Source organism: Hyaena hyaena, unplaced genomic scaffold (assembly GCF_003009895.1).
Source record: "Hyaena hyaena isolate Hyena2069 unplaced genomic scaffold, ASM300989v1 scaffold_316, whole genome shotgun sequence".
NCBI classification, from domain to species: domain Eukaryota; kingdom Metazoa; phylum Chordata; class Mammalia; order Carnivora; family Hyaenidae; genus Hyaena; species Hyaena hyaena.
In genome coordinates, this window is record NW_024080946.1 from 1,315,497 (window position 1) to 1,343,215 (window position 27,719).

The window sequence follows — 27,719 nt, forward strand, 5'->3', positions numbered from 1 at the left end:
CCCCCCCCCCCCCCCCCCCCCCCCCCCCCCCCGTGTTCGCCGCCCTCCGGATCGGGGGGGATGGGACAAGCGGCCCTCGGCCACGCACGTCACACACCGGGTCGCCTGATGCCAACGACTAGCTGGTAACAGAAGAGGCCCCTGTCAGGCCGTCCCAGCTGGTCCAGCAACTGTCCACGGCCCGGCCGCGCTACGATGTGCAGACAGAGAACAAGAGGGCCCGACTGGGCGTGGGAGGCCGCCTCCTCCCGGAAGGCCTCCCTGAGACAATAACCTGAAGCTGCCACCTGACAGCCGAGCAGGAATTACCTGAATGAACACAAGGCACGGACCGCGGGCAGAGGACGGGAGGGAGCACGGCCCTCGCTTCACACCGTCCACCCCCGTCTAGACCGCTCAGTGCACGGTGTGGGCGCACGGCCACCCTTGCCCCAGGCTTTCTCCACACCCATGGGCGGCCTCCAGCAGTTTGTTCTCGCCAAAACGCGTCTCCAAGCGCGGCTCGTACAGGGGCTGGTCTTCCCTGGGTTTCAGCGTAAAGCCGGGAGCCCGGCAGAGGGACAAAGCCTGATCTGGGCTGTGCCCCCCGCCCCCGCGGCCTGTGCCCCACTTCCCGGTCCCTCCCTGCAGGCCCTCAGGCCCCGGGCTCTGCACACGCGAGGCCCGCTGGCATCTGCCTAAGCCCTACAGAGCCAACTCCAAAGTCCCCTCTCCGGCCGGACTGCACTCGGTGCTCCCCTGTGAGTGCTCAGAGAACCCTGTCCCTTTGCTTCGTGGGGTTTTGTCACCGTTTGTGACTATAATTTGTATTTGATCATCTGTCCTCGGCACGAACCACCTCTACCTCGTCCCTCGTGTCCTCGGTGCCTAGCGGAGCATGTAATGCAAAACGGATTAAGAAAAGAAACGTTGAAGGAGAGGGCGCTCGGCCCGCGGCCCGTCGGTGCCCACACAGCCCACTTTACCTTCGTGGCCTCGGGCGTCCTACCACGTGAAGTAGAGCCAACACCCGCCACGCAAACCTGCCCTAAGAAGCGAATCCGCTGGCTTCTGACGAACAAAGAGCGCTTGACAAAAGTCCTAGCCTCAGAGGTAAGAAGTTAGGAGACTGTCACCAGAACAAAGTGTTCACAGTCCCTGCTTTATTTTCATTTAGCCACGCACGCTTTTACAAAAACAAACATACGCTTACAAAATACCCAAACATCAGGAATTCGAAGGGCAAAAACCAAGGGGTTTAAGGGCTGAAAGAATATCCCAGGCTTCAGAACAAAGCAAAATCAATCAACTACTGAAAATTTCTTCGCTCAAAACACAAAGATATTTTGTTTTTAGTGGGATTTAAAGTGTTTTTGTTTTGTTTTGTTTTGTTTTTTAAAAAAGGAACCCTTTAAGGACAAAAACTAAGCTCGTATTGCCTGCCGCAGGGCCGGGCTTCACTTCCTTGAAGGCCTTTTGTAAAATACCGACGCCGCCGCATTCGGTGGCCTTGATGATCACCTCCCCTCCTTCGCGCCCAGCCTGTCATCGGAAAGCGCAGTACCCAGGCCCACCCCGATGACGACGGTCGGGGGCTACAGAGCGTCTAGGATGTGGTCGATCTTGGTGACCAGCTCCTGCCGCTTTCCAGAGATGAGCTTCTCATTCTCAATGTACGTGTCCTTCTTGAGCTTGCCGGCCACCAGCCGCTCAGCTTCCACCGCCGACTTCAGCACAAGCTCCTTGACCTGCACGTCCAGCTTCTGCATCTCGCTCACCTGGCCGAGGCAAGAGCAGGGCAGAGCTTGAGACGGTCCCCCACCCACACCGGCAGGGCCTCCACCTCCCATGCCACAGACCCTGGAGGCCCAGGGCGGAGGGGCTGGCCGTGGAGGGAGACAAGCCTGGCTTCAAATGCCAGCCCCACTCTCTGTCCCCACTCTCAGATCTAGGTCCCTAGATCTGACCCGGGGCCTCAGCTATCGAGGAGGGCTGTGAGGGTCAAGTGGGAAGGGACGGGCCATCCCCTGGCACGGTGCCAGGGGCACAGCGGCTGCTGGGGGCACGGCCCTCCTCCTCCCTCTGGCTGGCCAAATCTGGGCCAGGGGTTCAGTCAGAACAGACAAATGGCAGGGATGCAGCAGAGAGACTGAATGGCTCCCCCGCTGCCACCAGCTGGGTGCGGAGCTGAGGATCTCACAGTCACAATCATTCAACACGACAGTTACTCAGTGAGCCACAGTGCCAGGCACACTTGCAGGCTCTGGAAAACAGCAGCAAAGACAGACCGGGCCTCTCGCCCCGGGTACTGCTCGAGCACATAAAGAAAAGCTCCAGAAAGAGGCAGGTGCCGTGAAACACGCAGGTAAGGAGACGGCGTGTTGGGGGACGGCCTGGGGAGCAGGGGGTGCTGGGGACTGTCAGGGGTGCCTCCGGGGGAGGGAGTCCCATCCTCATTTGCAGCCAACAAGAATCATCACAAAGTTCTGTCCCAGGCACGGTTCTCAGCACCCGACGTGCACTAACCCGTTTCACACTCAACACTGAGAGGTTAAGTACTAAGACGTGAGGAGACGGAGGCACAGAAGGCAGGTAACTCGCCCAGGTCTACACAGCCTGAATCAGAGCCCGAATTCAAACACACGATTCTAAGTCTAGGTTCTTCTCCGCACACAGCGGCCTGGAGCCTCGCCCGGTCTGATCTCCGGAGGAGGCAGGTGCTCTCAACACCGGACGTGTGGACAGACGGGGGCGTGGAGGCTGGCAGAGCTTCCGAGCCCAGCGCACAACCGACACCCCTAAACTTCTTGCTGGACACGCCAGCGGCGAGCAAGAGCTACCGGGTGTGCGCTCTCCACGGAGCGGCCCCGCGGTGCTCGGGCAGGCGGGGGACAGTCCCTGCAAGTGTGAGAGGAGGGCACAGAGCCGAGTGACTCAGGCATGGCAGACACTTACTTTGTCGCACAGGTCGGAGCCCTCGGTCTTCAGCCTGGACTGCAGCAGCGCGATCTCGCTGGTCAGCGCCTTGTGCTCCGTCTCCAGGCTCTTCTTGCCGCTGTTGAGGGTGGACACGTCCCGGGACTGCTTGTACCTATTGATGGTCTCATCGAAGTGACGGTACAGACCTATACTCTTGTTGACCAGGGTCAGGACTTGCTCTGTGATGCAAGCCACCTTCATCCTGGCCTCCGCGGCCGGGTCCTGCAAGGGGGGACACCGTGCATGACGACATCGAGGCCGGAGCCGGCCCCAACCTCCCCTCCCAAACAGCACCCGCCACCAGCTGTGCAGACCGGAAAAGCCACGTGAATGCAACGTTTGCTGACGCTAACTCCGCGCCGGTCCCGCGAGGGGCAGGACTGGGGACACGAGCGTAAGGAGAGGTTCACGTCCAAGTGCGGCGGGGCACACAGAGGGACGCGAAGGACACGAATGCCAGAATGCACCACGAACGGGGCAGGCGAGGTGCCGAAGAAGGCGAAATCTCCACGCAGGTCAGGGGAGGCTTCCAGGACGCTTATTGGGTCTCTCTCCTGAAAACCTTCCAGAGTTTCCCAAGGCCTACGGGGTAAAGCCCCAGCTCCTCATCCCGCCATTCACGACCCTTTAGATGCGGCCCTGCATGCTTTCCAGAATTCTCTCACCATGGCTCTACTTCAAAACTCCTAACATGGTAGCTCAAAGGCTGAATCTGGTCTACAAATGGTTGATTTGGCCCACAATTCTTTTTTTCTCAATAAATTATCAAAGCTTTAAGACAGGGAGATGTATACATAAGAAGCTGATTGAATAAACTGACCCGTTCATTCAACGGAGTATTCTGCGGCTATAGAAAAAATTAAAAATGAGGGAACTCTGATATGGGTAATTCTCAGAACGTGTTTAGTGAAAAAAAGAAGTACAAAACGTGTGTACTGGTACTGCCCTTTGTGCAAGAAAGAAGACATGAGAATTAAAACAGTTGCTTATTTTTGCCAAATAAATCAGGGAGAATACCCAGAGACTCATGAAACTGGCCATCTGCAAGGCAGGGATTTACAAATCCATAACCGAAATTAAACCAAAAATTAAATACTTAACAGTGACAGAAGGTGAAACTACAAGAAAATTCACACAGATAAATGAACGTAATTATACCTCAAATGAGTTAACACAGGAAAACTAAGCCAATGACCTTGGGGACGCCATGCTTGGATAAGATGCCCTCAGCCTAAAGACAAGAAGGGACTCTACTCGGTAGGTGTGGTGTCTGTGGTGGCCTGAGTTCAGCAATTCTGAAACTATTCTGTGTGTTTACACAATTTAACAAACGAATAAACATATTAATGCTGGGATCCAGGAGAGAAGGGAAAATGCTGGAACAAGGGAGGTCGGCAAGAAGCCGGTGGCATCAGACTGGAGGGGACACCCGTGTCAACTGCTATTTTAAATACGTTCCTCCGCGGGCTCCATCTGCCGAGAGGCCCAGGCCCGGCGACACTCGCCGTGCGACGATCGCACCCAGCTCACAGCTCACGGTCCCCAGGTACGACTCCACACGAACAGTGGAGGAAGTGTTGCTGCGCCCGGAACATGCTCTCGTGCCCAACAACAGGCAAGTGCGCAAAAAAATGACGACACATGAAAAAAAGTCTAACCTGGAACAATGTGACCATGAAAACAAGTGGCGCCGGCGGACGGGAGCCCACAGAGGCCGGGGAGAAGAGCTGCTCCTCACGGCAGAGCGCCAACAAAAGGCATCAGGTTCTCAAGCACCACGTAACAGGTTCAGACACAATCAACACGAGAGGCTCTACCATCAGGGTGAGCGTAGCGAGAGTATTCAGACAGCCTCAAACAGCTCACATTTTTCTTGCAAAGAGAAAACCAGTTACTTTAACACGAGGAATTCAGCAGACATCACTTGGCCAAACAAGGAGAGTCAGCACCCCCGGCACTGGGACCAGCTGACGTGGGGCACCCACGGCGTGACGCGCCGCGGACAGAGGCCTCTACAGCATTTCCTTCCAGAAGTGAGTAATCGGAATTCAAACACACGACACACCTAAGGGACGCTCCACCACGCTGCTCTCTACACGCCAAAGACGTCGCGGTCACTGAAGACAAGGAGAGGCTGCGGAACTGTTCCAGGCTCAAGGAGACTAAGGAAAGGTGACCACTAAATGCAACGTATGATCCTCAGCGGGTTCAGGAAGAAAAACCAGTGCTAAAAATGGCTCCGTCACCAGGACAACAGGCCGGATCGGGACAGAGCTGGCGCTGGTTAAGGGCATCACGGCCACATAACACGTCCTCGATGTGCTCCTGAGCCGGGCACCCTGCTCTCTAAGCAACACACATGCCAAGTACTCTGGAGGGAGGGAGAATATAAACGCCTGCACCTTACTCTCGAACGGCCCCGGAAAACTAACTCTATGTAATAAAGAGAGAGGCCTCACATCAATCGCTAGGTCTCAGTGAAAAGTATACAAATAATTTTTACTATTCTTGCAAAGTTTCCATAACACTGGGATTATTTTAAAATAAAGTTTAAAAAACAAAAGCAGGGGCACCTGACTGGCTTAGTCGGTTGAACACGTGACTCAATCTCAGGGCTGTGAGTTCAAACCCCATGTTGGGGGTGGAGCCTACTTAAAATAAAATTTAAAAAACATACAAAAACCACAATCAGCTTTTAAAACTTAAAAAAAACAGGGGTATTTTGTAATAAAACCAAGACTCAGCCCTTCTGTGTGACAAGATCTGCTCGTAGCTGCCTCGCTGGGCAGCCTCCCTGGCCTACGGAACCAGCCAGATCAACAAGGTGCCTGCCGCTCCCCAGGGATTCCACTCAAGCCCCTCCTGCCCTCGCACCCACGGTTCCTTCCGGCTGAATGCCCTTCCCCGCCTCCTCTACCCGTCACCTCCTCAGGGTAGCCCCGCCGCCGAAACACACAGCGCCGGCTGCTCCGCTGCCCCGGTGCGCACCCATCAGGAGCACCTGCCTCGCTGAACACGGCGCGCTCTGAGGTGGCAGCCACAAGAACAAGGTCTCTCTTTTTCTGGTAAGATCAGCAGAGGCCACAGGCAGGGCAGAGGCTTCTGGGAGACAGAGTTCTGCCTTGTGCTTGTTCAGAGGGCCGGTGCTCAGTAAAGCTAACGGAACACGTCACCCCCGCAGGGAGCGAGAGGACGGACGAATGCAGGGGGGATGCCCCAGGGTACCTTCGTGATGGAGAAGTCCAGCCGGACGTAGATGATGACGGTGAAGAACAGGATGTAGAACGCGGCCACCACCAGCAGCGGCTCCTGCAGCATCAGCACCTTGTTGAAAGTGTAGTGGACCACGACGTCCTGAATGTGCTGCTCCACCAGGTTCCTCTTATAGGCAACGATCACGGGGCGGCCGAACGTGTCCAGGTAGGTGTAGTGCAGCTCATCCGGCGCGCGGCTCATCTCATAGGGACTGTCAACCTGGATGTTCCTGGGCACAGGCGGGAATGAAATACAGCCTCAGACAGACCGCGCTGACCTACGTCCACGCTTTATGTACGGTTGGTGGAGTCTAAGGCTCGGGGGGCCCTGCAGGGTCCCTAAGTCCACACTCCGCTCGGCTCCCTCCACCAGACCTGCCGGGACAGCTGACCCACTGCCGGCAAACCCTGCGGACCAGCCTCCCGCACCTCGCACTCGCTAGGGCTCCCCAGCGCGGGCCAGCCCCTGGCGTCACACGCGCCGCACAGCCCTGCTACGCGCTCCACCCTCAAGAGCCTCTCGGGGGCCCTGAGGCGGCCCCGGAGGAGTGACTTCGAGAATACTTTCTCCTCACGTGACAGAGAACCTCGTATAAGGTATCATGGGACATGCCCTGTTTGTCGGCCTGGATCCATTCTCCCTCCTCTGGGCTCTCACTCTAGTTTTGCTAGAACTCTCCATCCCCCTTGGAATGTCTTCCACAAAAGGACAAGGTGCCTCTCTTTCTGGTGATCAGAGCGGACACGTGACCTGAGAGGCCAAGCAGATGCTTTCCTTTGAAGCGAGCCCAGAGCGAAGTGACATAAAGATGCACGCAGGTATTCGTCACTCATGCCAAGGGCAGGTCCCCTGTGAACATCCATCAGGGTCGACCAACGGGACTCCCAGAGATGCTCTGGATCTGCAGCTGATGCCACCATTTTATAAGAGCTGCCTGACCCTTCCAAACGCGCCCCTTTCCGCGTCAGCTGGCCGAACACAACGCCTACTGCTTCAAGCACCGAACCTGATACACCACGAGGACCCCCCTTTCTGAGCCTGATCTGACGGGCCCAGGATAAAACAGAGCCGTTACTCCGTCGCTCTTCTTTACGTGTATATATGTATACACATAACCCAGCATGAGCGCCACCGGACCATCCTGAGCGCCACCGTCCTGCTGCGGATCACCCCTTCCCTTCTGGATGCTGCACCTGTCACGCGGAGGCTCTGTTTGAGGGACAGATTTCATAAACAGGGGCGCCGGGGTGGCTCAGTCAGTTACCCATCCGATTCTTGACCTCATGGTTCATCAGACCGTGTCAGTCTCTGTGCCGAAAGTGCAGAGCCTGCTGGGGATTCTCTCCCCCTTTCTCTGCCTCTCCTTCTCCTCTCTCTCTCAAAATAAACAAATAAAAACTAATTAAACACATACATCTTGCACCCTCGTTTGAGTCTAACTCTTCTGTTTAAACTCCAGTCAGAAAGTCCCTACCGGGGGCACCTGGGTGGCTTAGTCGGTTAAGCGTCCGACTTTCACTTAGGTCATGATCTCGCGGTTCGTGGGTTCAAGCCCCACGTTGGGCTCTGTGCTGACTGCCAGCTCGGAGCCTGGAGCCTGTTTCAGTCTGTGACTCCCTCTCTCTCTGACCCTCCCCTGCTCACGCTGTCTCTCTCTCTCTCTCTCCTATCTCTCCTAGAAATAAAAAACATAAAAAAAAAAAAAAAAGAAAGAAAAGAAAAAGAAAGTCCCTACTGGGGGCGCCTGTGTGGCTCAGTTGGTTGAACGTCAGACTTCAGCTCAGGTCATGATCTCACAGTTCACGAGTTCCAGCCCCACAACAGGCTGTGCTGTCAATGCAGAGCCCCCTGCTCTCTGCCACTTGCTTGCTTGCTCCCTATGGGAGGGCCTCTCAGTCAAAGCTATGTACTGAGCACCTATACTGCGCCCCTAGAACAGCCTCCCGTTGAGGTGCCGTGAGGCCACCACCCGGGAACTGGGAAGCTGAGGAAAGAACAGTCGCACTCACTTGGCCCCTTCAGGCAAGATGATCTTCACGGTCAGAGAATCTATCACTTGCTCGTCAAACACATGGTCCACAAACCGCATCTTCAGGGCGTACTGGTCACCTGAAGGAAGAGCAGATGCGCGCAGTGAACACCCGAGCAAATGGCCCCGGAGCTGGAGGGCCACACGGGGCACGTGCTCCTCGCACGCAGAGGGGAGTGCACAGATGCCACCTCGAGCTACGGACTCGGGGGTGGGGAGACAGAGCAGGTTTGCCGCAGAACCTGGTAAACTGGGGATCGCCACAAACCCCAAACGCAGAGCGGTCACGGAACGCCGAGTCACACAGCCTGCACGTTGTCAGGGTCTGCGGGGGGGTGGGGGGGGAGGAGAGGGGGGCAGCTGGGCAAGTGGCGGACCTGAGCAGGGGAGGGCCCCACCCGGGACGTCGTCGTCACTGGAGGGAGCGGCCCCACTGCGGGCAGGCGAGCAGAACAGGCCCGCAGACCTGCCCACCCCGAGGGCCCGGAAAGCTCTGGGCGCTCCCCTCGCGGAGGCACAACAGAGCCGCGGGCGCCAAGCCGGGCAGGCCCGGCAATGGCCCTCGTATCTAACGCCACCACATCAGACATGCCGCTCTGGGGCGTCTTCCCAACTGCCCACATCAACACCGGGCAGCGCGGGCGCCTGGCCGGCTCAGTCAGACAGAAGAGCATGCGACTAGATCCCGGGGTCATGAGTTCAAGCCACGCATTGGGTAGAGAGATTAAATGAATAAAAAAATGAGCAACAAAAAGGATAAGGGTGTCCCTCACCCTTAGAGTAAGTTTTTTTTTTGTTTTGTTTTTTTGTTTTTATATTTTTATTTATTTCTAGGAGAGAGAGAGAGACAGCGTGAACAGGGGAGGGTCAGAGAGAGAGGGAGACACAGACTGTGAAACAGGCTCCAGGCTCTGAGCTGGCAGTCAGCACAGAGCCCGACGCGGGGCTCAAACCCACGAACCGCGAGATCATGACCTAAGCGAAAGTCGGACGCTTAACCGACTAAGCCACCCAGGCGCCCCGAGTAAGTTTTATTTTTAAAAGTTCCTAAAAGAGAGAACATCCCTAGAGAAAAATGAAAACATGCCAGAAACTCATGCCAGAAAACTAATCAAACTGTTCCCGCTATTTCAAAACAAGTTAAAGGTATTATAAAAATGACACAAGTCATGAAAGAGTAACATAAACAAGAATTATAAAAATTCTGAAAAGTGACAGAACTCTGGAAAAAATTCAGGAAATAACTTTTAGAAATTAAAAAAGACCGGGGCGCCTGGGTAGCTTAGTCGATTAAGCGTTCAACTTTCGCTTAGGTCATGATCTCGCGGTTCGTGGGTTCGAGCTCCGTGTCGGGCCCTGTGCTGACTGCCAGCTCAGAGCCTGGAGCCTGTTTCAGTCTGTGACTCCCTCTCTCTCTGACCCTCCCCTGCTCACGCTGTTTCTCTCTCTCCTAGAAATAAATTTAAAAAATATTAAAAAAAAAAAAAAAGATCAGTGTTAGAAATGAAGGCTAAGCTAGAGGCAACGGGAATGAATAAACACAACAGGTAACGTCTGTCGAAAGTAACAAGAAGCAAGATTTTCAATGAAGGAAAGATTCAAGAGAAATTGCCAAAAATTAAAAACAGGCAGGGACTCAACATAAAAATAACAGGAGAACCAAAGGAAAGCACTTACAAAAAGGTTTAAAACCGTAAGTGGAAAAACACAATGCAGACCCAAGGACAGCAACCCAGAGCAGCCAGTGCCAAGCTGTGCTCCAGTAAAAGGAGATTTTTTTTTTTTTTTAATGTTTATTTTCAAGAGACACAGACAGAGCACGAGCAGGGGAGGGGCAGAGAGGAAGACACAGAATCTGAAGCAGGCTCCAGGCTAGAGCCCGACGCAGGGCTCTAACCCATGAACTGTGAGATCACGACCTGAGCTGAGTCAGACGCTTAACTGACTGAGCCACCCAAGTGCTCCAAAAGTATTAGATTTTACAGAAAGAATCCCTTTCAGTATTTAAGACTTAGATGGGAAGCGACCTGGGGCGCCTGCGTGGCTCAGTCAGTTAAGCGTCCGACTTTAGCTCAGGTCATGATCTCGCAGTTCGTGGGTTTGAGCCCCACATAGGGTTCTGTGCTGGCAGCTCAGAGTCTGGAGCTGCTTCAGAATCTGTGTCTACCTCTCTCTCTGGCCCTGCCCCACTCATGTTCTGTCTCTCTCTGTGTCAAAAATAAATAAAAAACTGAAAAAAAAATTAAAAAAAAAAGGAAGTGCCTCATAAAGGGGAAAAATTAAATCATCAGACTTTGACAGCAACACTTTATACCAATAGTGTCGTGTATTTAAAACACTGGAGGAAAGAGGGGTCAGCCAAGGACTTTATATTCATCAGACGGACTCATAGGCACAAAAGGCACAACCTGTTACCGACATGTAAGAACTCTTTCCCACAAGCCCTTCCTAAGGAACCTACTAGAGAGTAAGCTTCCGATCATAAAATGACTAGCGCCACCAGTCAATGCACAAAGTGACGCGGTGAACATGAACTAGTTAGTTACTGCAGAGCAGAGACCAGAGTTAGAGGGGGGAGGTGTGTTGTATATCAGCTGTTTGTTCTGATGATACATACATAGCGTTATGTGCGGCACACCAAAAAATGGGGTAAAGGGGCACCTGAGTGGCTCGGCTGGTTGAGTGCCCAGCTTCCCTCATGGTTCGGGAGTTCGAGCCCCACACAGGGCGCTGCTGTTAGCGTAGAGCCTGTTCTGGATCCTCTGTCCCCTTCTCTCTGCTTGTCCCCTTCCCTTCCCACTTGCATTTTCCCTCTCTCTCTCAAAAATAATAAACATTTTTTAAAAGCTTCTTAAAAATGGGTTAGAATAGGAAGAGGATATATGCAAAAAAAAAAAATTTAATTCTTCTGAGTAATCATATTGGAAGTGGTAGTGTGATCATTTTTATTCTGAGACTGCCATGGAGCAGATGTGAGATAAAACAGCTGTGGAATGCTCTAATTCTGTCACCTTCTGTCCTTCAGAATGAGAATTCTCAACATGGAATTAGGTATAGATATACCTTCGGAGCAAAATCCCTATAGCTCGTACTGTTAAGTAACTATGTAAGTTCATAATTTTTTTTTACACAAAGACATGCTACAAACCTAACTGCATTAACTGAAAAGGCCTAGAAAAATGTTTTTAAGTTTATTTATTTTTGAGAGAGATGAGCGAGCATGCACGCGAGTGACGGAGAGGCGGGGGCAGAGGGAGTAAAGAGAGAATCCCGAGCAGTCTCCGCGCTGTCAGCACAGAGCCTGATGCGGGGCTTGAACTCCCAAACCGTGAGGTCATGACCTAAGCCGAAATCAAGAGTTAGGTGCTTAAGTGACTGAGCCCCCGGCACCCCGAGAAAGCCTAGGAGCTTAGCAAACAAAGAGCAGTGAGCACCCCTGGTTCTCAGGCCGTGGTCCTAAAACGCCCTTTGCCACAAGAAGAAACCGGGGCTCTGAGGAGAAACGGCTGGTTCCAGGTCTGGGACAGAAAACAAACAAGCCGAGGGGCGCCCGGCTGGGTGAGTCAGAAGAGCACGCAACCCTCGATCTCAAAAGTCGGGAGTTTGAGCCCCATGCTGGGCGTAGAGATGACTTAAATAAATAAAACTTAAAAAAAAGAAAGAAAAAAATGAAAACATACAAGCTGAACCAAGAATGTCTTTTCGTAAGATGGCAAGGAAGGTGACAGCCGTCGATCTGCCAGAAACACAGAAGACACAGGAATAGCATTGTGAGGAAGCAGTCAGAAAAGTCCCCACTGGGTGTTACACTACAAGTGGCTCAAGTTCTTCAACAGACAAACTGTAAAAAAATAAAAAATAAACACACAGAGGAGGGACTGTGGATTATTAGGAGACTGGTAAGACATCAAATGCTTGAAAGGGGCAAAACTAGAGTATCTAGCAGCACACTTGGGTGATGAAACTACGCAGTCAGTCAGGCAGCAGAGTGTTACCAAGAGTCAGGATGGCAACAATTGCTGTGGGGAAGGAGGAGGTACGCGGAGAGCCTTCTGGCGGGCTGGCGAAGTTCAGTTTCTGGGCCTGAGTGAGCACTGTTTACATGGTGTTCTGGTCATTTACCGAGTTATACACGTGTATATATTTGCATATACATATGTACGTATGTGTATATTTGAAGATATATGGTTTTCTATATTTAACTTTGTGTTTAAAGGTTTTAAAAAGAAAGACTTGAAGAAAATATGGCAAGATGATTATAATAATTAGTTCTGGGTGCTTGTATCAAAGTGCTTATTGTTCTCTGAGTTTTTCTTTATTTTTCAAATACTTCAAATTAAAAAAACGTCAGCAGCTCTGTCTTGTGACCGAACCAGGGTACGAGGAGGAGGTTTACTGCACTGCTGCAACCATCAGATGCAGGCATTGCTTGTACAACAGGATTTACCTCCACCCACGAAAAGCCGTTCCTGATTGCCCAGCCTTCCAAACGTGACAACTGTCTCTTCCGTCAAAAACATCTGGTAATTCTCAGAGGAACACCAGGAGAAGCAAAAATCCCGGAAGTGAAAGGCAGGACGGTTCCTCCCCCGTCTGCCGCCGAAGTACTGAAGACTCACCCAGATTATAGAGGTACTCATAGCTCGGGAGGTTGTAGCCAACGATGTAATGGGTCTTCCACCCGCCGAACAGAGGGAAGCGAGGCCGGATTTCCATCTCGACAGAGTCGTCCAAAATGAGGAGGTGGCTGGTGGAAACGTTGCCAATCTCGTCCCGGTAGTAAACGTCCTGAGCGGCAGCGGGGAGGATGGTCTGCAAGAGAGGGACACGCCTTCTAAAGCCTCAGCAACTTTCTCACAGGAGATGATCCTAAAGATGGAAAAGATCTTCTGCACCAAGAGCCTCCTCACAGCAACATCTAATTAAAAACAGTCCCCAAACTGGAAACAACCTAAAAAGAAGTCTATCACCCAAGGCTTCAAATTTCTAGATAAATTTCTCAATCACGGCAAATAGCCAAACTCTCCTGAACCATAAATAACGAAGAGAATTGTAAATACCTTTACGAATACTGAAGGATTAAGACAAAGGTAAAGATAACCTCTACGTTACTCTGCAGGGAGAGAAGCGGCAAATGGAAGAAATTACATCAATCGCTAGGAGGTAGTCACGGAGGGTTCTCCACCTCATTCGTTACCGTGGCTTCCAAACCTGTAAGCGTACCTTCGTAATCGGAAAGAAATAATGCTAACACTTCCAGCCGCGTACTGAGCCCCCTGTAAAACAGAAGCACAGCTGACCCTTGAACAACATGGGTTTCAACTGCGTGAGTCCACTTACAGGCGGATTTTTTTTCAGTAAACAGAGTACTTAAACATCATGTTCTCTTATGGTTTTCTTAATATTATTTCTCTAGCTTACTTTGTCATCAGAATGTAGGATGTAATTAAAACACACAACATACCAAACATGTCATAATGGACTACTTATGTTACCAGGGAGGCTTCCAGAAAACGGGAGGCTAGAAGTAAATTTTCGGAGTCAAAAGTCATACACAGACTTTCAGCTGTGAGCGAGGCTGGCACTCCTAACTTCTGTGGTTTTCAAAGGGGTTTTCAACTGAGCCTGTTTTCAGTTTTCAACTATACATGATTTTATTTATAAGACAAAAAATACGTGAAACTTTGTATGCAATATACTCAAATATCTCTCAAAGAGAACATTATAAAAGAAAAAGAAAATAATAAAATATGAGCAATAGTAATGTCTGGGTGGTAGTTTGCTCTTCCTTTTTCTATTATTCAAATTTTCTTTTAAAAACATGGCCTACTTTAGGGTGCCTGGCTGGCTCGGTCGTTAAGAGTATGCGACTCTTGGGGCGCCTGGGTGGCTCAGTCGGTTAAGCATCCGACTTCGGCTCAGGTCATGATGTCACGGTTCGTGGATTCGAGCCCCGCATCGGGCTCTGTGCTTGCAGCTCACAGCCTGGAGCCTGTTTCAGATTCTGTGTCTCCCTCTCTCTCTGACCCTCCCCTGCTCATGCCGTCTGTCTCTCTCTCTCAGAAATAAATAAACATTTAAAAAAAAAAAAAAGTATGCGACTCTTGATTTCAAGAGGTTGGGAGTGGAAAAAAAAAAATGGCCTACATATACAAATGGGGGCATTTTTTCCCCAAAGATCCTTTCTATTGGTTCTAACACTGCACTTACCTACTTGAACACCAATCCATCCCAAATAACAGCCAGTATTTACATACTTTTAAAAAAGCAAAAGAAAAGACAGATATGATAAAATGATACTTTCTCCCAATGTCCAAGTTGAAGAGCCCGTACCTTAAATGAGCGGATGGAGGCTATTCCACTATCTGGCTGTCTCTGGTAATCATAGCGCGAAAAGGGCCCCTTCAGCACAGCCCCTGTGTGCTTCAAGTCCACGTTTTCTTCCACGGCAATGTTACCCCAGTGAGAGACCTCGATGACCCGGGTCATGCTGGTGATGGTCAGGAAAGGGCTGTTGTTCTCATAATGTACTTTAAAAGTATCCTATCAAGGAAGAAAACAAGCAGTTACAAGTTTGGGTGACAGATGAATCGATACTAGTTTCAAATAAATTGGAGACAATCCATCAGCAACAGAATGGTTAAATTATGGGATGTCTAATGTGCACCACATTCTAAAATGATGCCTACTGGGACTTTTTAACGGCATCAAGAAATAAACATTCATGATCTATTATTAAGTGGAAAAACAGGACATACACAATTGCTTTAGGTTCCAACAGAAGTATCCCTTGTATTTTAAAAACAAAAACTTCTATGTTCCACTCATCTTACAGCCCCCATATGAGTAAAAGAACAAGAAGAACCTGGAATGAAATACATGAGAATCCCAACAGAGGTAAGAAACAAATTATTCCTTTCTCCTTGTGCTTTCTATTTACAAAATTCCTACAATGAGCTTGTTAAATTGCCTTTTAAATAAAGTTTGCAGTTTTAACATAAAATGAAATCTTAAACTGCCATAAAGAAAAATCTGACTAGCTAATATACATGATCTAATAAAGACATAATCTCTACCCAATGAGCTAGCAAATAACCTCAAAACTGAGGATGATTCATAACAATACTGAATTACTCTAACACAGAGAAGACCTATCCAGCACAGCTGACAGGAGGAAGGCTGGTTAGCGAACACGTATAGAGCTAACGTACATGCACGTGTCACTCTTCTATGAGCTCGCAGCAAATGCATGATCATTTAATCCTCAAAGCAACAGTGAGGTACTACCCATTTCATTTTACAAATTTAAAAAACCGGGGCCCAGCAGTTTTAACATGTTCAAGGTCATAAATGAATCTAAGTGGCAATACTAAGTCTCCGGGTCTTCAACTTTGTAGTTGTGGCTCCGGGCTCCTCCACAGTAAATACCGCCTCCCAAGGACGTCTCAGAGAGTTAAAGGAGATACTTCTGGCAATTCCTCCACTTTGCCAATTTCACCACTGAAATTAGTATTGATCCCTCCCAGCCACTAAGTAAAATATGTGCCCCTCTATGAATAAACACCCGGAACCTTAGACATGGAATGTAAAAGGACAGAAGGATCAGAAAAACATACTTCTTCCCCAAAAGACCATGAAAAGGACATTGTATTCACTCTCATATATCCCACTCGTGCATTCACTCCTTCTAGAACTGGATTGTTTAAAGTTCAGCTTCATCCATATCCATTTAATGCCAACACTGACAAGAGGGCAAGGAGACCGGCAGTTTCAAACTGCTGACGCCATGATAAACCGGCTAATGAACCTTCTGAAAACCCGCATGGCAATACACATCAGAAGATTTCTGACTGCCGGGTAATACTCCACTGTATGTATGTACCACATCCTTTTTATCCACTCATCCATCGATGGACAGCTGGGCTCTGTCCACACTGTGGCTGTTGTCCGTAGCGCTGCTATAAGCAGTGCGGGGCATGTGCCCCTTCCAAACCGCACACCTGTATCCCTTGGATAAAAACCTAGTAGTGCAATTGCTGGGTCGTAGGGTAGTTCTATTTTTCATTTTTTGAGGAACCTCCATACTGTTTTCCAGAGTGGCTGCCCCAGTGTGCATTCCCACCAGCCGTGCAAGAGAGCCTCTTTCTCCACATCATCCTCGCCAGCATCTGTTGTTGCCTGAGTTGTTAATGTCAGCCATTCTGACAGGTGTGAGGGGGTATCTCACTGTGGCTTTGATTTGTATTTCCCTGAAGATGAGTGATGTTCAGCATTTTTTCATGTTTCGGTTGGCCATCTGGATATCTTCTTTGGAGAAGTGTATTCATGTCTTTTGCCCATTTCTTCACTGGACTGTCTGTTTTTTGGGGTGTTGAGTTTGATAAGTTCTTCATAGATTCTGGATACTAATCCTTTATCTGATATGTCGTTTGCAAATGTCTTCTCCCATTCCATCGGTTGCCTTTTAGTTTTACTGACTGTTTCCTTTGCTGTGAAGCTTTTTATTTTGATAAAATAAAATGAACCTGATAGTTCATTTTTGCTTTTGTTTCCCTTACCCCTAGAGACATGCTGAGTAAGAAGCTGCTGCACCCAAGGTCAAAGAGGTTTTTGCCCGCTTTCTCCTCAAGGATTTTGATGGCTTCCTGTCTTAATTTAGGTCTTTCATCCATTTTAAGTTTATTTTTGTGTGTGGTGTAAGAAAATGGTCCAGGTTCATTTCTTGCAGGCCGCTGTCCAGTTTTCCGGCACCACTTGAAAAAACTATCTTAATTCCACTGGATGTTCTTTCCTGCTTTGCTCAAGATTAGTTGTCCATACGTCTGTGGGTCCATTTCTGGGTTCTCTATTCTGTTCCAATGATCCGAGTGTCTGTTTTTGTGACATAGTATTAAATTTTAAAAAGCTAACTGTCCACCATATAGGAAACTAGGCAAATACACTATAAGACACCAAATCATAGGATCTTAAGTGGCTGTTATAAATGGTTTACAAAGGTAATGTAAAATGTTGAAAGAATATCCTATGAGGCAGAAGCATCACACAATACTTTATACACAATATGATTCCCACATTAAAAAGCCCCTACACTTAGAAAGGACTCAAATATGACAATGTCAAGTGGATGTCAACTGGCATCAAATTTTCCTCTATACTTGCCAAATGAGTTTCTCGTGGCATTTTATTAATTTAAAATGAAGTAAGAGGGGTGCCCAAGTGGCTCAGTCAGTTAAGCATCTGACTTTGGTGCAGGTCATGATCTCTTAAGTTCGAGAGTTCGAGCTCTGTGCTGACAGCTCAAAGGCCGGAGCCTGCTTCGGATTCTCTCTCTCTCTCTCTCTCTCTCTCTCTCTCTCTCTGCTCCTCCCCAACCTGGGCACACACATGCTCTCTCTCTCTCAAAAATAATAAACTTTTTAAAAAATATAAAAATTTTCAAATAAATAAAATAAAATGAAGTCCAAAATCCAAAATCTTCAAAATGTAAAAGTCTATGTAGGAAATAAATCTCTGTCCTCGACATGAAATGACTGAATCACTCAGTTTTAAGGAGAAGAAATAAATATGTGGTTAGAGGAAACACAGCTCCGAGAGGGGCCAGTCCCTCATCTCCCAGGGCTCTCTATCCCACATGGTAACCGCACCAGCAATCACAGACAGCCACCCTCACTCGCCCCAACACCCAGGGCGCCATGGTGCACACAGGTGCTGCTTTCACAGAAATGAGGGAATGTAAGTAATTTACTACAACCTACATATTTTCATAGAACGAAAAATTAAGAGCGGTGCCTGGGTGGCCCAGTCAGTTTCCACTCAGGTCATGATCTCACGGTTGTGGGGGTCAAACCCAACATCAGGGTCTGCACTGAGCATGGAGCTTACTTGGGATTCTCTCTCTCCCTCTCTCTCTCTCTCTGCCCCTCCCCTGCTCACACACTCTGTTTCTCACTCTCTCAAAAATAAATTTATAAACTGTAAAAACGGGGCACCTGGGTGGCTCAGTTCGTTAAGCGTCCAACTTCGCCTCAGGTCATGATCTCATGGTTCGTGGGTTCGAGCCCCGCGTCAGACTCTGTGCTGACAACTAGCTCAGAGCCTGGAGACTGTTTCAGATTCTGTGTCTCCCTCTCTCTGACCCTCCCCTGCTCACGCTCTCTCTCTCAGAAATAAAAAATAAAAAAAAAAAAAAAAACACCTGAATTATACTGTAAAAAAAAAAAAAAAACACAGAAAGAAACTTTAGAAAGATAAACCAAAAACTAGTATACGTGGTCACCAAGACAGAAGGGAGAAGTGGAAGCAAAAATTCTCTGAATATACCTTGTTATATAATTTTGATTATGTTTTCATTTCATAAAACTATATATTTCATTTCATAAAATTAAATTTAAAAAAATTCTTAACATTGAAAATAACCCAAAATGAATAGCCCTAACTATGTCAAACTGACATCTGAGAGAGAGATCAGATAATTATTTCAAGTGACATTAGAACTATTTTGACTGTACATCCTAATTGACATATGTTCTAAACACAAGAGATGAAAAGAAGCCTTAAATATCCGTGTATTTTTTTTAAAGTTTATTTTTGAGAGAGCAAGCGAGCAGGGGAGGGGCAGGGAGGGACAACAGATCCAAAGCAGGCTCTGTGCTGACAGCAGAGAGCCTGATGTGGGGCTTGAACCCACAAACCACGAGATCTTTACCTGAGCCAGTCAGGATGCTTAACCAACTGGGCTACCCAGGCCCCTCTTTGTATTTTAGAGATGATCATCAAGTACATAGGCCAAAATGACAGGATACCTCCTAAGACTTGCTTTAAAATATTACAGTAGAGAAAACAGAGAGTGCTGAAGTGTGGGCACAGTGTGAAAACCACTGAATCTAAGTGATCAGTGTATGGGAGCTTATCGCACTACTTTCTATACTCCTGCCCATGTTTGAACTTTTCCGTAACAACAGTCTTTGTTAAGCCTTGACCACTCCCTCTATATTCAAGGCCCAAGCCTAGGCTTGGTGAGGCGGCACCCCCCCAGCCAGCACAGCGCCAGGTCTCCCATCTCTAGGCCTCTACCCACAATGCCAAGATGAGAAAGGTGATTTCACAGCAGGTGAAAAGATGTGGGGATGACCTTAAACATGGCTGCAGATCTACCCCCATCTCACACCACCAAGCCTATCAACTGGCAGTCGCTGCAGAAGACCTTCTCTGAGAGGCAAACCATGAGAGACTCTTGAATGCTGAGAACAAACTGAGGACTGATGGGTGTGGGGGGGGAGGGGGGTGATGGGCATGGAGGAGGGCACTTGTGGGGATGAGCACTGGGTGTTATATGGAACCCAACTTGACAATAAACTATTTGTAAAAAAAAAAAAGAAAAAAAGAAGACATTCTCTGAAGGAAACAGAGACGGAGGGGACTCCACACAAGCCTACCTGACTGTAAGCAGGAATGTCTCTGAAAGGCCCGTAATCCAGGACGTCCTCAGAGCGCGTGGGATTCCCCAACTTGGTGTAGCTCTACACGTTTCTGGAGGCAAGCTTCACGCGCATCGTCTGTGTCTTCGTTGGATATGGCGAGTAGAAGTAATGGTTCCCCTCAAACACTACGAACTGTTTCTCTGACTGGGTGATCTGGGTTGGATACGGCTGGAGCACGTGGGTATAGACCATTTCCACGATGACCGAAACCTTGGCCCCGGGATCCAGAGCAACCGGGAGCTTGACTGTGAAGAATCTCCCGCTGGAGGAAGAACAGGGCAGGAGAACGAAGAGATGAAGGCTTTTTGAAAACAGGGCTAGCAACTCAAGGTCACGGCAACACTTTGCACTGAGACGAAAGCAGCTATCTTTAAGAGATCACCTTTAACCAATTAATTTAAGTCTTTAAAGACAAATGTCTGGGTATTCATTTCAAAGCTGTTTATAATAATAATAGGGTAAGAAACATAAAGGCCCAACACGGGAGTGTGGCCAGAAGCATTACCGCAGAGGACTACCGGCAGCCATTAAGAGAGACGTTTGGATCTGCAGGGACGTTAGACACCTCTACGGACGCTGCAGATAACAGAAATCAGTTCACAAATGGCACAGCGTGATTCCGTCCAAAAGTATAAACATATATAAACATACATGAAGAAAAATGTTACAATGAATGTTTCCAAAATATTAACGGTGACTGTCTCATGGGGGTTAAGCTTCATTTTTTAATTTTTTCCAATTTGTTTTATGATCCTGTGTCACTCTCATAACTAAAACAAAAAGCAAGCTACTAGCATTTTAAGCAAGAAAAGATGCCCTGGAAACGACTAAACTCCAGAGAATATTCACTCAAAAATGAATCTGAGTTTCCTAAGCCAGGAGATCATTTTTGGTCGACTCGGAAACGGTCAGTGGAAAATGCAAGGCATCTAACACGCTTCCGTGGAATTTGTCCTCCAAGGCCACGGTGTGCAGCACTTTCGCTGACACGCCTCGAAGACCTTCCGTGTCTTCGTCAGTCACACCGTCACACGTCCTACCCTGCTCGGGGCCCACTCAGAACATAAGGCCACGCCCCTCCCAGGACGGTCTTAACCAGTTCTTGGCTTCAAGATGCTTCTCATCCCACACTCCACTCTAAGCACTAAACTGCTATCTTCAAGTGTTGCCTAGACAGCTCCACCGACCACCCAACACATGATCGTCCAGGATCCTGATTCCGTACCACTTGTGACCCTAACGCCTTACTGCGTCACTACCATCTAACCAAACCCTCTAGACCAAACCCTCCGGCATGTTCTGATGCCTCACTCTACTCCACCCCCAGCATCTGGTTAATCCTGCCTTAGAACGTCTCTCAAGTTCGTCCCTTCCTGGCTTTCCGTTGCTGCCCCCCTCAGTTCAAACAACCCTCCCTTGCCTAGATTACTGCATCTCTCCCGAATTAACCCCCAAACTCCTTCTCCCTCTAGCCCATGGCCACAGTGTGACACAACCCCCCCTCTTCACACGAGATGTCCCAGCATAACTGAATCTCACTTGAACGTTTCAGGGCTCCAGGGCCACCATGAGAAACATCAATTCTTCTTGCAGCTCAAGAAGTGCCGGCTAACGAACGGTTCTGACTGATAAAAGGCTGCAAAGGCAGCACAGAGGTGACTATACTGGTGGGTAAGGAATAGACTTTTTCATGGATCAGAACAGAAATATTTAAGTTGTCGTGTTAGGGTTGCAGGATAAATGACTCGTTTAATGTAGCCATTAATCTTTATATGGACAGATTAATAAATTTAAAATGATCCCACTTATACCCTTACATAAAATTTGGTACAAATGGGCTCAGTCACTTAAGTGTCCGACTTCAATTCAGGTCATGATCTCACAGTCCTTGAGTTTGAGCCCCACGTCGGGCTCTGTGCTAACAGCTCAGAGCCTAGAGCTGCTTCAGATTCTTTATCTCCCTCTCTGTGCCTCTCCCCTGCTGTCTCAAAAATAATCATTAAAAAAAAAATTAAGTCATTCTCATTTTTTAAAAATTCACAACTAACAAGAAAAGTTCTTAAAACACTGCCAAGAAAAAAAAAGGCAAAAACAAACAAAAAAACCCTCTGCCAAGCAGAAGACCAAATTTAACACTTTCTAAACTGCATGGGGACCAACAGCTGTAAGGCTCAGCATTTACCAGTAAAGAATCAAGTATTTTCCTTCTTCTTCTGACAAACTACAGCACAAGCTAAAGCTGTTTATCTGAGCAAACAGGATTTTTTAGCCTTAGCACTACTGGCATTTGTGAGTGGATAATTCTTTGCCGGGAGAAGGGACCTGTCCTGGGCAGTGTAGATGTTTAGCAGCATCTTGGGCCTCTACCCACTAGATGCCAGGAGCGCCCCTCAGACGGAACTGTCTCCAGACAGTGCCAAATGTCCTGGGCAGGGCCAGTTAAGAATCACTAATCTAGGGGCACCTGGATGGCTCAGTCGATTGAGCGTCCGACTTGGGCTCAGGTCATGATCTCACGGTTCGTGGGTTCGAGCCCCACGTCGGGCTCTGTGCTGACTGCCAGCTCAGAGCTTGGAGCCTGTTTCGGGTTCTGTATCTCCCTCTCTCTCTGACCCTCCCCTGCTCACACTGTCTCTCTCTCTCAGAAATAAATAAGACATTAAAAAAAAAAAGAATCACTAACCTAAAAATTTCTTTTGGGGCGCCTGGGTGGCTCAATTGGCTAAGCATCTGACTTCAACTCAGGTCATGATCTCACGGTTCGTGGGTTCGAGTCCCACGTTGGGCTATGTTGACAGCTCAGAGCCTGCTTCTGATTCTGTGTCTCCCTCTCTTTCTGTCCCTCTCCAGCCTGCACTCTCTCTCTTTTAAAAATAAATAAACAATTTTAAAAATCCAAAACTACAAATAAAAAATGTTTTCTTCCCATATCACTCATTCAACGAATATTTCAGGGCCCAGTAAGCACCCTGCAATATACCGACAATGCCGAAGCCAGGGGACGAGGTATGTGGGGTTCTTAGGCAATTCTGCCTGCTATATGTGCGCTTTGGAAAATACCCTCAACTAAGTGTTTTACAGTAACTAAGAAGTGCCAGGCCCCTGGCTGGGCGCCAAGGTTAAAGCAGAGGACAGGGCTAGCCCGACCGCAGCCTTCAAAGATCTCAGTCTAGCTCCCGCAAAGAGACATCACTTTCGGTGCCCTGAAGTCTCAAGAGGAGGAGGGAGATAGAGCTGTCTGCCCTTTGGAAAGAGACTGAACAAAAACGGGTGGGTGCCAGCTGAGGCGGACAGCCTGGAGTGCTCCCGAGCCGGTTCTCCACCCAGTGGTTGGGGATCCCCATCCCCAGATGAGCAGACCCGATCCGGTATGGAAAGTAGCTACCTTCTCGTTGTAAAACCAACTGCCACTGTTAGGGGCAACTTAGCAGGAGCTGTCAGAAAAGACATTAGTGGGTCCAGAACACGTCACAGCCTCTTGCTCACTACCACACACTGTGTTCATTGAAAGAGCCGCTAAAATACCAGGTTATTTCCTAAGCAACTCTCCTACCTTATGATTCCCACCGCGATCTGATAACCTGTAACAGGTTTGTAGATATTCCGACTGTTTAGTAGCTTACCTTTTACCCTTAATTTTGGTTTCTCGTACTTCCAGATTGTTCTCTTCCTCATCTTCTCCCTTAACCTGTAACGGGACAGAAAAAGTTATTCTTTTTTTTCTTACATTTTTTGCTTCTAAATTTGAGTCAACAATTAACAACTGCCTCAGAACGTCCACAATGAAATAATTCAAACTACCAGAACATTTTAAAGACTGAATTCTGGTTTCAGTAATATTTTTTTTCCATCCGCAACGTAAGAACATTGCCAAAGACTTACTTTCGCACTGAAGAAGCTGTCTAATAAGCTGTTTAAGTGCCTAACGTTCCCCTGGATGATCAAATACAAACATATAAATAAAAATTACGTGTGTGTGCATGCACGCTCTCTCTCAAATAAACTTAAAAAGTTGCACACTCACACTTTACATTTCCAAATATAAAGATGTTTTCTTCGTTTACAGTCAAATACACACTCGTACAGAAGATAAATAGGGTTATTTGCGGTTATAGGAGACAAGTCCTGCATGTGGCCCAAACTGGTTCTACTGGCATAAAAGAAGTTAACGGTGGCCTAAGCCCTCGGGGGGGAGGAGGCAACAGTCACTGCTTCTCACACTCCCTTGTTCTCATCCTTCACTGCAACAGGGTGTGTAACCAGGAAGAGAATATGAACCCCAGCAGGCTGCAGGGGGGCTCCCAGAAAGAGCAGACACCCTGAGGCGTGACACCAGAGAAGAGACTAGAGGGAAAACCTTACACACACTGATCTCCCTGCCAACCCAACCTCCACCAAGAGAAAAAAAAAATCTTTTTAAGACCACTTTTTGGGTCGAAGAACTTTTCCCCAGTAGAAGACAAAAAACTGGGGGCGCCTGGGTGGCTTAGTCGGTTAAGCGTCCGACTTTCGCTTAGGTCATGATCTTGCGGTTCGTGGGTTCGGGCCCCCGTCGGGCTCTGTGCTGACTGCCAGCTCAGAGCCTGGAGCCTGTTTCAGAGTCTGTGACTCCCTCTCTCTCTGACCCTCCCCTGCTCACGCTGTCTCTCTCTCTCTCTCCTAGAAATAAATTAAAAAAAAAAAAAAGAAGACAAAAAACCGTAATAAGGAAGAAGCCATTTTTAATATTTCTAATTGTTTTTTAATGCTTATTTTTGACAGGGAAAAAGAGCGCCAGTGGGAGAGGGGTGGAGAGGGAGACACCGAATCCGAAGCAGGCTCCAGGCTTCGAGCTGTCAGCACACAGACCAACGTGGGGCTCGAACTCAGGAACCGTGAGATAGTGACCTGAGCCGAAGTCAGATGCTTAACCAACTGAATCACCAGGAGCCCCTATTTTTAATAATTTTAAATGCCTAGGGCGCGGGCTGGCTCAGTCAGGTAAGTGTCTGACCCTTGATTTTGGCTCAGGTCATGATCTCATGGCTCATGAGATCAGTTAGTGAGACGGAGCCCCGAGTCAGGCTCTGTGCAGCTTGGGAGTCTCTCTCTCCCTCTCCTTCTGGCCCTATTGAGCACGCTCTCCCTCTCAAATAAGTAAACATTAAATAATTAAACAGATGCATAGATAGATAGATAGATAGATAGATAGATAAAATGCCTAAATGGGGCGCCCGGCTGGCTCAGCGGGTAGAGCAGGCAACTCTTGATCTCAAGTTTGTAAGCTCGAGCCCCACTGGGGGTGCAGAGATAATTTAAAATAAAATCCATTAAAAAATAAGTCAATAAAAATAAATAAAATGGCTAAAAGTAATTATACAGTCATCCTCAATAAAGCTGGACAGGCTATTAAATCCAAGCGTCATCACTCGGAACCGTAGCACAGCGGTAAACCCTAAGCACGCTCATGCTCACCACTGTTCAGTTACGTGCTGACTCGTCTTAATAAAAGATATTAACTAATAAAAGAGCAGAGAGACAAAAGATCTCCAATACAGGGTCCATACGAGAGAAAAAACACTAAGCTGGGTGGCTGGCAGCAAGGAGATGAGGAACCACTGGCTCACCAGCAACCGCCAGTGTCCCCGAGCCTGTTCCTCACCTGCTACGCGGACGGTTAACGACAGCCCCATGATCACCTTCTAGCACTCTCCCCAGAGCCTCCAGGGCGGCTGCTGAAAAGCACGCACCCTCTCTGCTGAGTGTCCCATCCAGTTACGCCTCCCACCGGGACAGGAGTGTAAGGGGACACATACATCCTTTTAATCCATGCCTCTCGTGGAACCACAAAATTAACCAGTGACTGTGAATAAACCCGGTGACGTGACTGCAGGCCGTGGGTACCAACACAGCCCCGCCTCAGTGGGGGTGACACCAGGGCCGGGGGAGGTGCGTGGACAGCGAAGAGCACACAAGGCTTGAAACTAACCTAAGCCCCCATTCCCTCATGGCTCTAAAACCCGACACAGGGAGGTTTGAACTACTTAACTCCTAGCCGCGCTCCTCACCCGCAGTACGCCTGTCCTCAAGAGTCGCGAGAGTCAAAGAGAATATACTTAAAAGACCGACGAGGGACGCCTGGGGGGGGGCTCAGCCGGTTCAGCATCCGACTTCGTCTCAGGTCATGATCTCCCCGTTCGTGGGTTCGGGGGAGCCCCGCGTCGGGCTCTGTGCCTGGAGCTGCTTCAGATTTTCTCTCTCTGCCCCTCCCCTGCTTGCACTCTCTCAACAATAAATAAACTTTAAAATAATTAAAAATAATAATACTTTTTAAAAAAAAAAAAAGGCCTAGGCAACACAGGGCCGACTGCCAGTGAGGCCGGTGTCGAGTCGGAGCCTGTACAGCACTCTCAGCAGGACGGCGGCCTTGCGCTGCGGTCTTGTGGCCATCAATCCATCAATCAATCAATCCATCAGGACTTGTCTTCAGAAAAGAATGGGATTTAACATTCCAAGTATTCCGAGGTGGCAGCATCGATGTAAATGAAGTTCTGATCCATCTTCACACAAACCTTCACGGCACAAAAGGGCACGGGAAGTCCGGTGTCTATAAACCGGGCTTCACAGCTCCGGAGCCGGTCGGAGAGGAAGGTGCGCTTAGACGCGGACACTGTAAAACTATTCTCTCAACAAATAATTGGGCAATCGCTTAACGGCTGTTGCTTAATAGAAACAGTAATAGAAAGCAACCCCATGAGCACGACAGCCGCGTTCTGTCGCCTGAGTGGTAAAAGCGCCCCGGGAGACGCCGGAGGGACGGAGCGAACCCCTAAGCCACAGGCCGGGGGGCCGAGACGGGGGCCGTGGGGGGGGGGGGGGGGGCGTGAACCGGCCTTTACCTTTCTGTGCACTTGGAGAGGTTTTAGGACCCGTGACTTTCTAAACTCACTGTAAGGAGACGGGCGGTATTTGAAGAGCCGTCATCGGCCATCTTAAGCGCGTCAGAACTAGCCGCGGGGTCACGTTTCTGACCGAGCCGGACTGAGGGCGGCTCGGAAGCGGCACCTACAACGGGCCGGGCGCCCAATCGAGGGAGCGATACCCATGTGGGCGCGCGTCTTGGGCCCCCAGGCGGGGGGGCACGACAGGTCTGGGGCGCCCGGGGGCCCCGCTAGGCCCTGCCCTGGCGTCCCGGGCGTCCCGGGCGTCCGCGGCCGCTCCCCGGCGGGCTCGCGCTGACGTGTCCCAGGCGGCGGGACGAGCGCGCGCAGGCGCCCCCGGCTCCGCGCTCCCGCCGAGGCCGGGGAGGGGCGCGGGCCCGCCCGCACTCACCTGGACCCCGAGGTGCGCCAGCCGGGCCTCGAGCTCGGGCTCCAGCGCCAGGAGGAAGGCGGCGGCGCGGGGCGTGGAGGCGCCGCCCGGGTGCGCCAGGACCACCTCGGCCGTCACCTTGGCCAGGTGGCTGCTGAGGTCCACCGTGCGCTTCACGTCCTCGTTGACCAGCGGCGGCGCCTCGGGGGAGGCGCGGCCCGGCGCCGGGGCGCAGGCCCCGAGCAGCAGCAGCAGCAGCAGGAGCGGGAGCGGGCGCGGGCGGGCGGCGGGCGCCTCCATGGCCGGGGCGAGCTGAGCCGCAGGCCGCGCGGAGCGCCGCCGCCGCCCCGCCCCCGGCCACCGCGCGGCCGCCCATTGGGCGCGGGCTGGCGCCACAAGATGGCGGCGCCCACGGAGGAAGGACCCCGTCGCCGGGGCAACGGGAGGCCCGCGGCGCGCCCGACCGCACACGCCTCCGCCTCCGCGGGCCTCCTCTCCCGGGGCCCAGGCGGGACGGCGCCCGAGGCGGAAGCCGCGGTGCCTGCTGCAAACGGAGAACGGACGGAAACCCCAGGCAAAAGCCTAAGCAGGAACGGGCTGCCTGCACAGCTTCCAAGCGTCTCCTATAAAATATTTAGTAACTGGAGAAAGAGAAACCGTAAGTTCACGGTGCAGAAGCTGAGCAACCACTGCCTTAACCAAGTGAT

General features: G+C 49.8%; 1 protein-coding gene across 1 annotated transcript; it reads right to left on the reverse strand.

Moving 5' to 3' along the window:
- Nucleotides 1-1,122: 1,122 nt before the first annotated feature.
- On the reverse strand, nucleotides 1,123-27,349 carry RPN1 (ribophorin I). The gene is given in 9 exon segments (XM_039248632.1): nucleotides 1,123-1,757; nucleotides 2,935-3,180; nucleotides 6,184-6,442; nucleotides 8,223-8,322; nucleotides 12,862-13,054; nucleotides 14,576-14,785; nucleotides 19,678-19,984; nucleotides 23,346-23,410; nucleotides 27,034-27,349. Coding segments are annotated over 9 exon segments (1,842 nt in total). The 5' UTR covers nucleotides 27,313-27,349; the 3' UTR covers nucleotides 1,123-1,574.
- Between the last annotated feature and the right edge of the window lie 370 nt (nucleotides 27,350-27,719).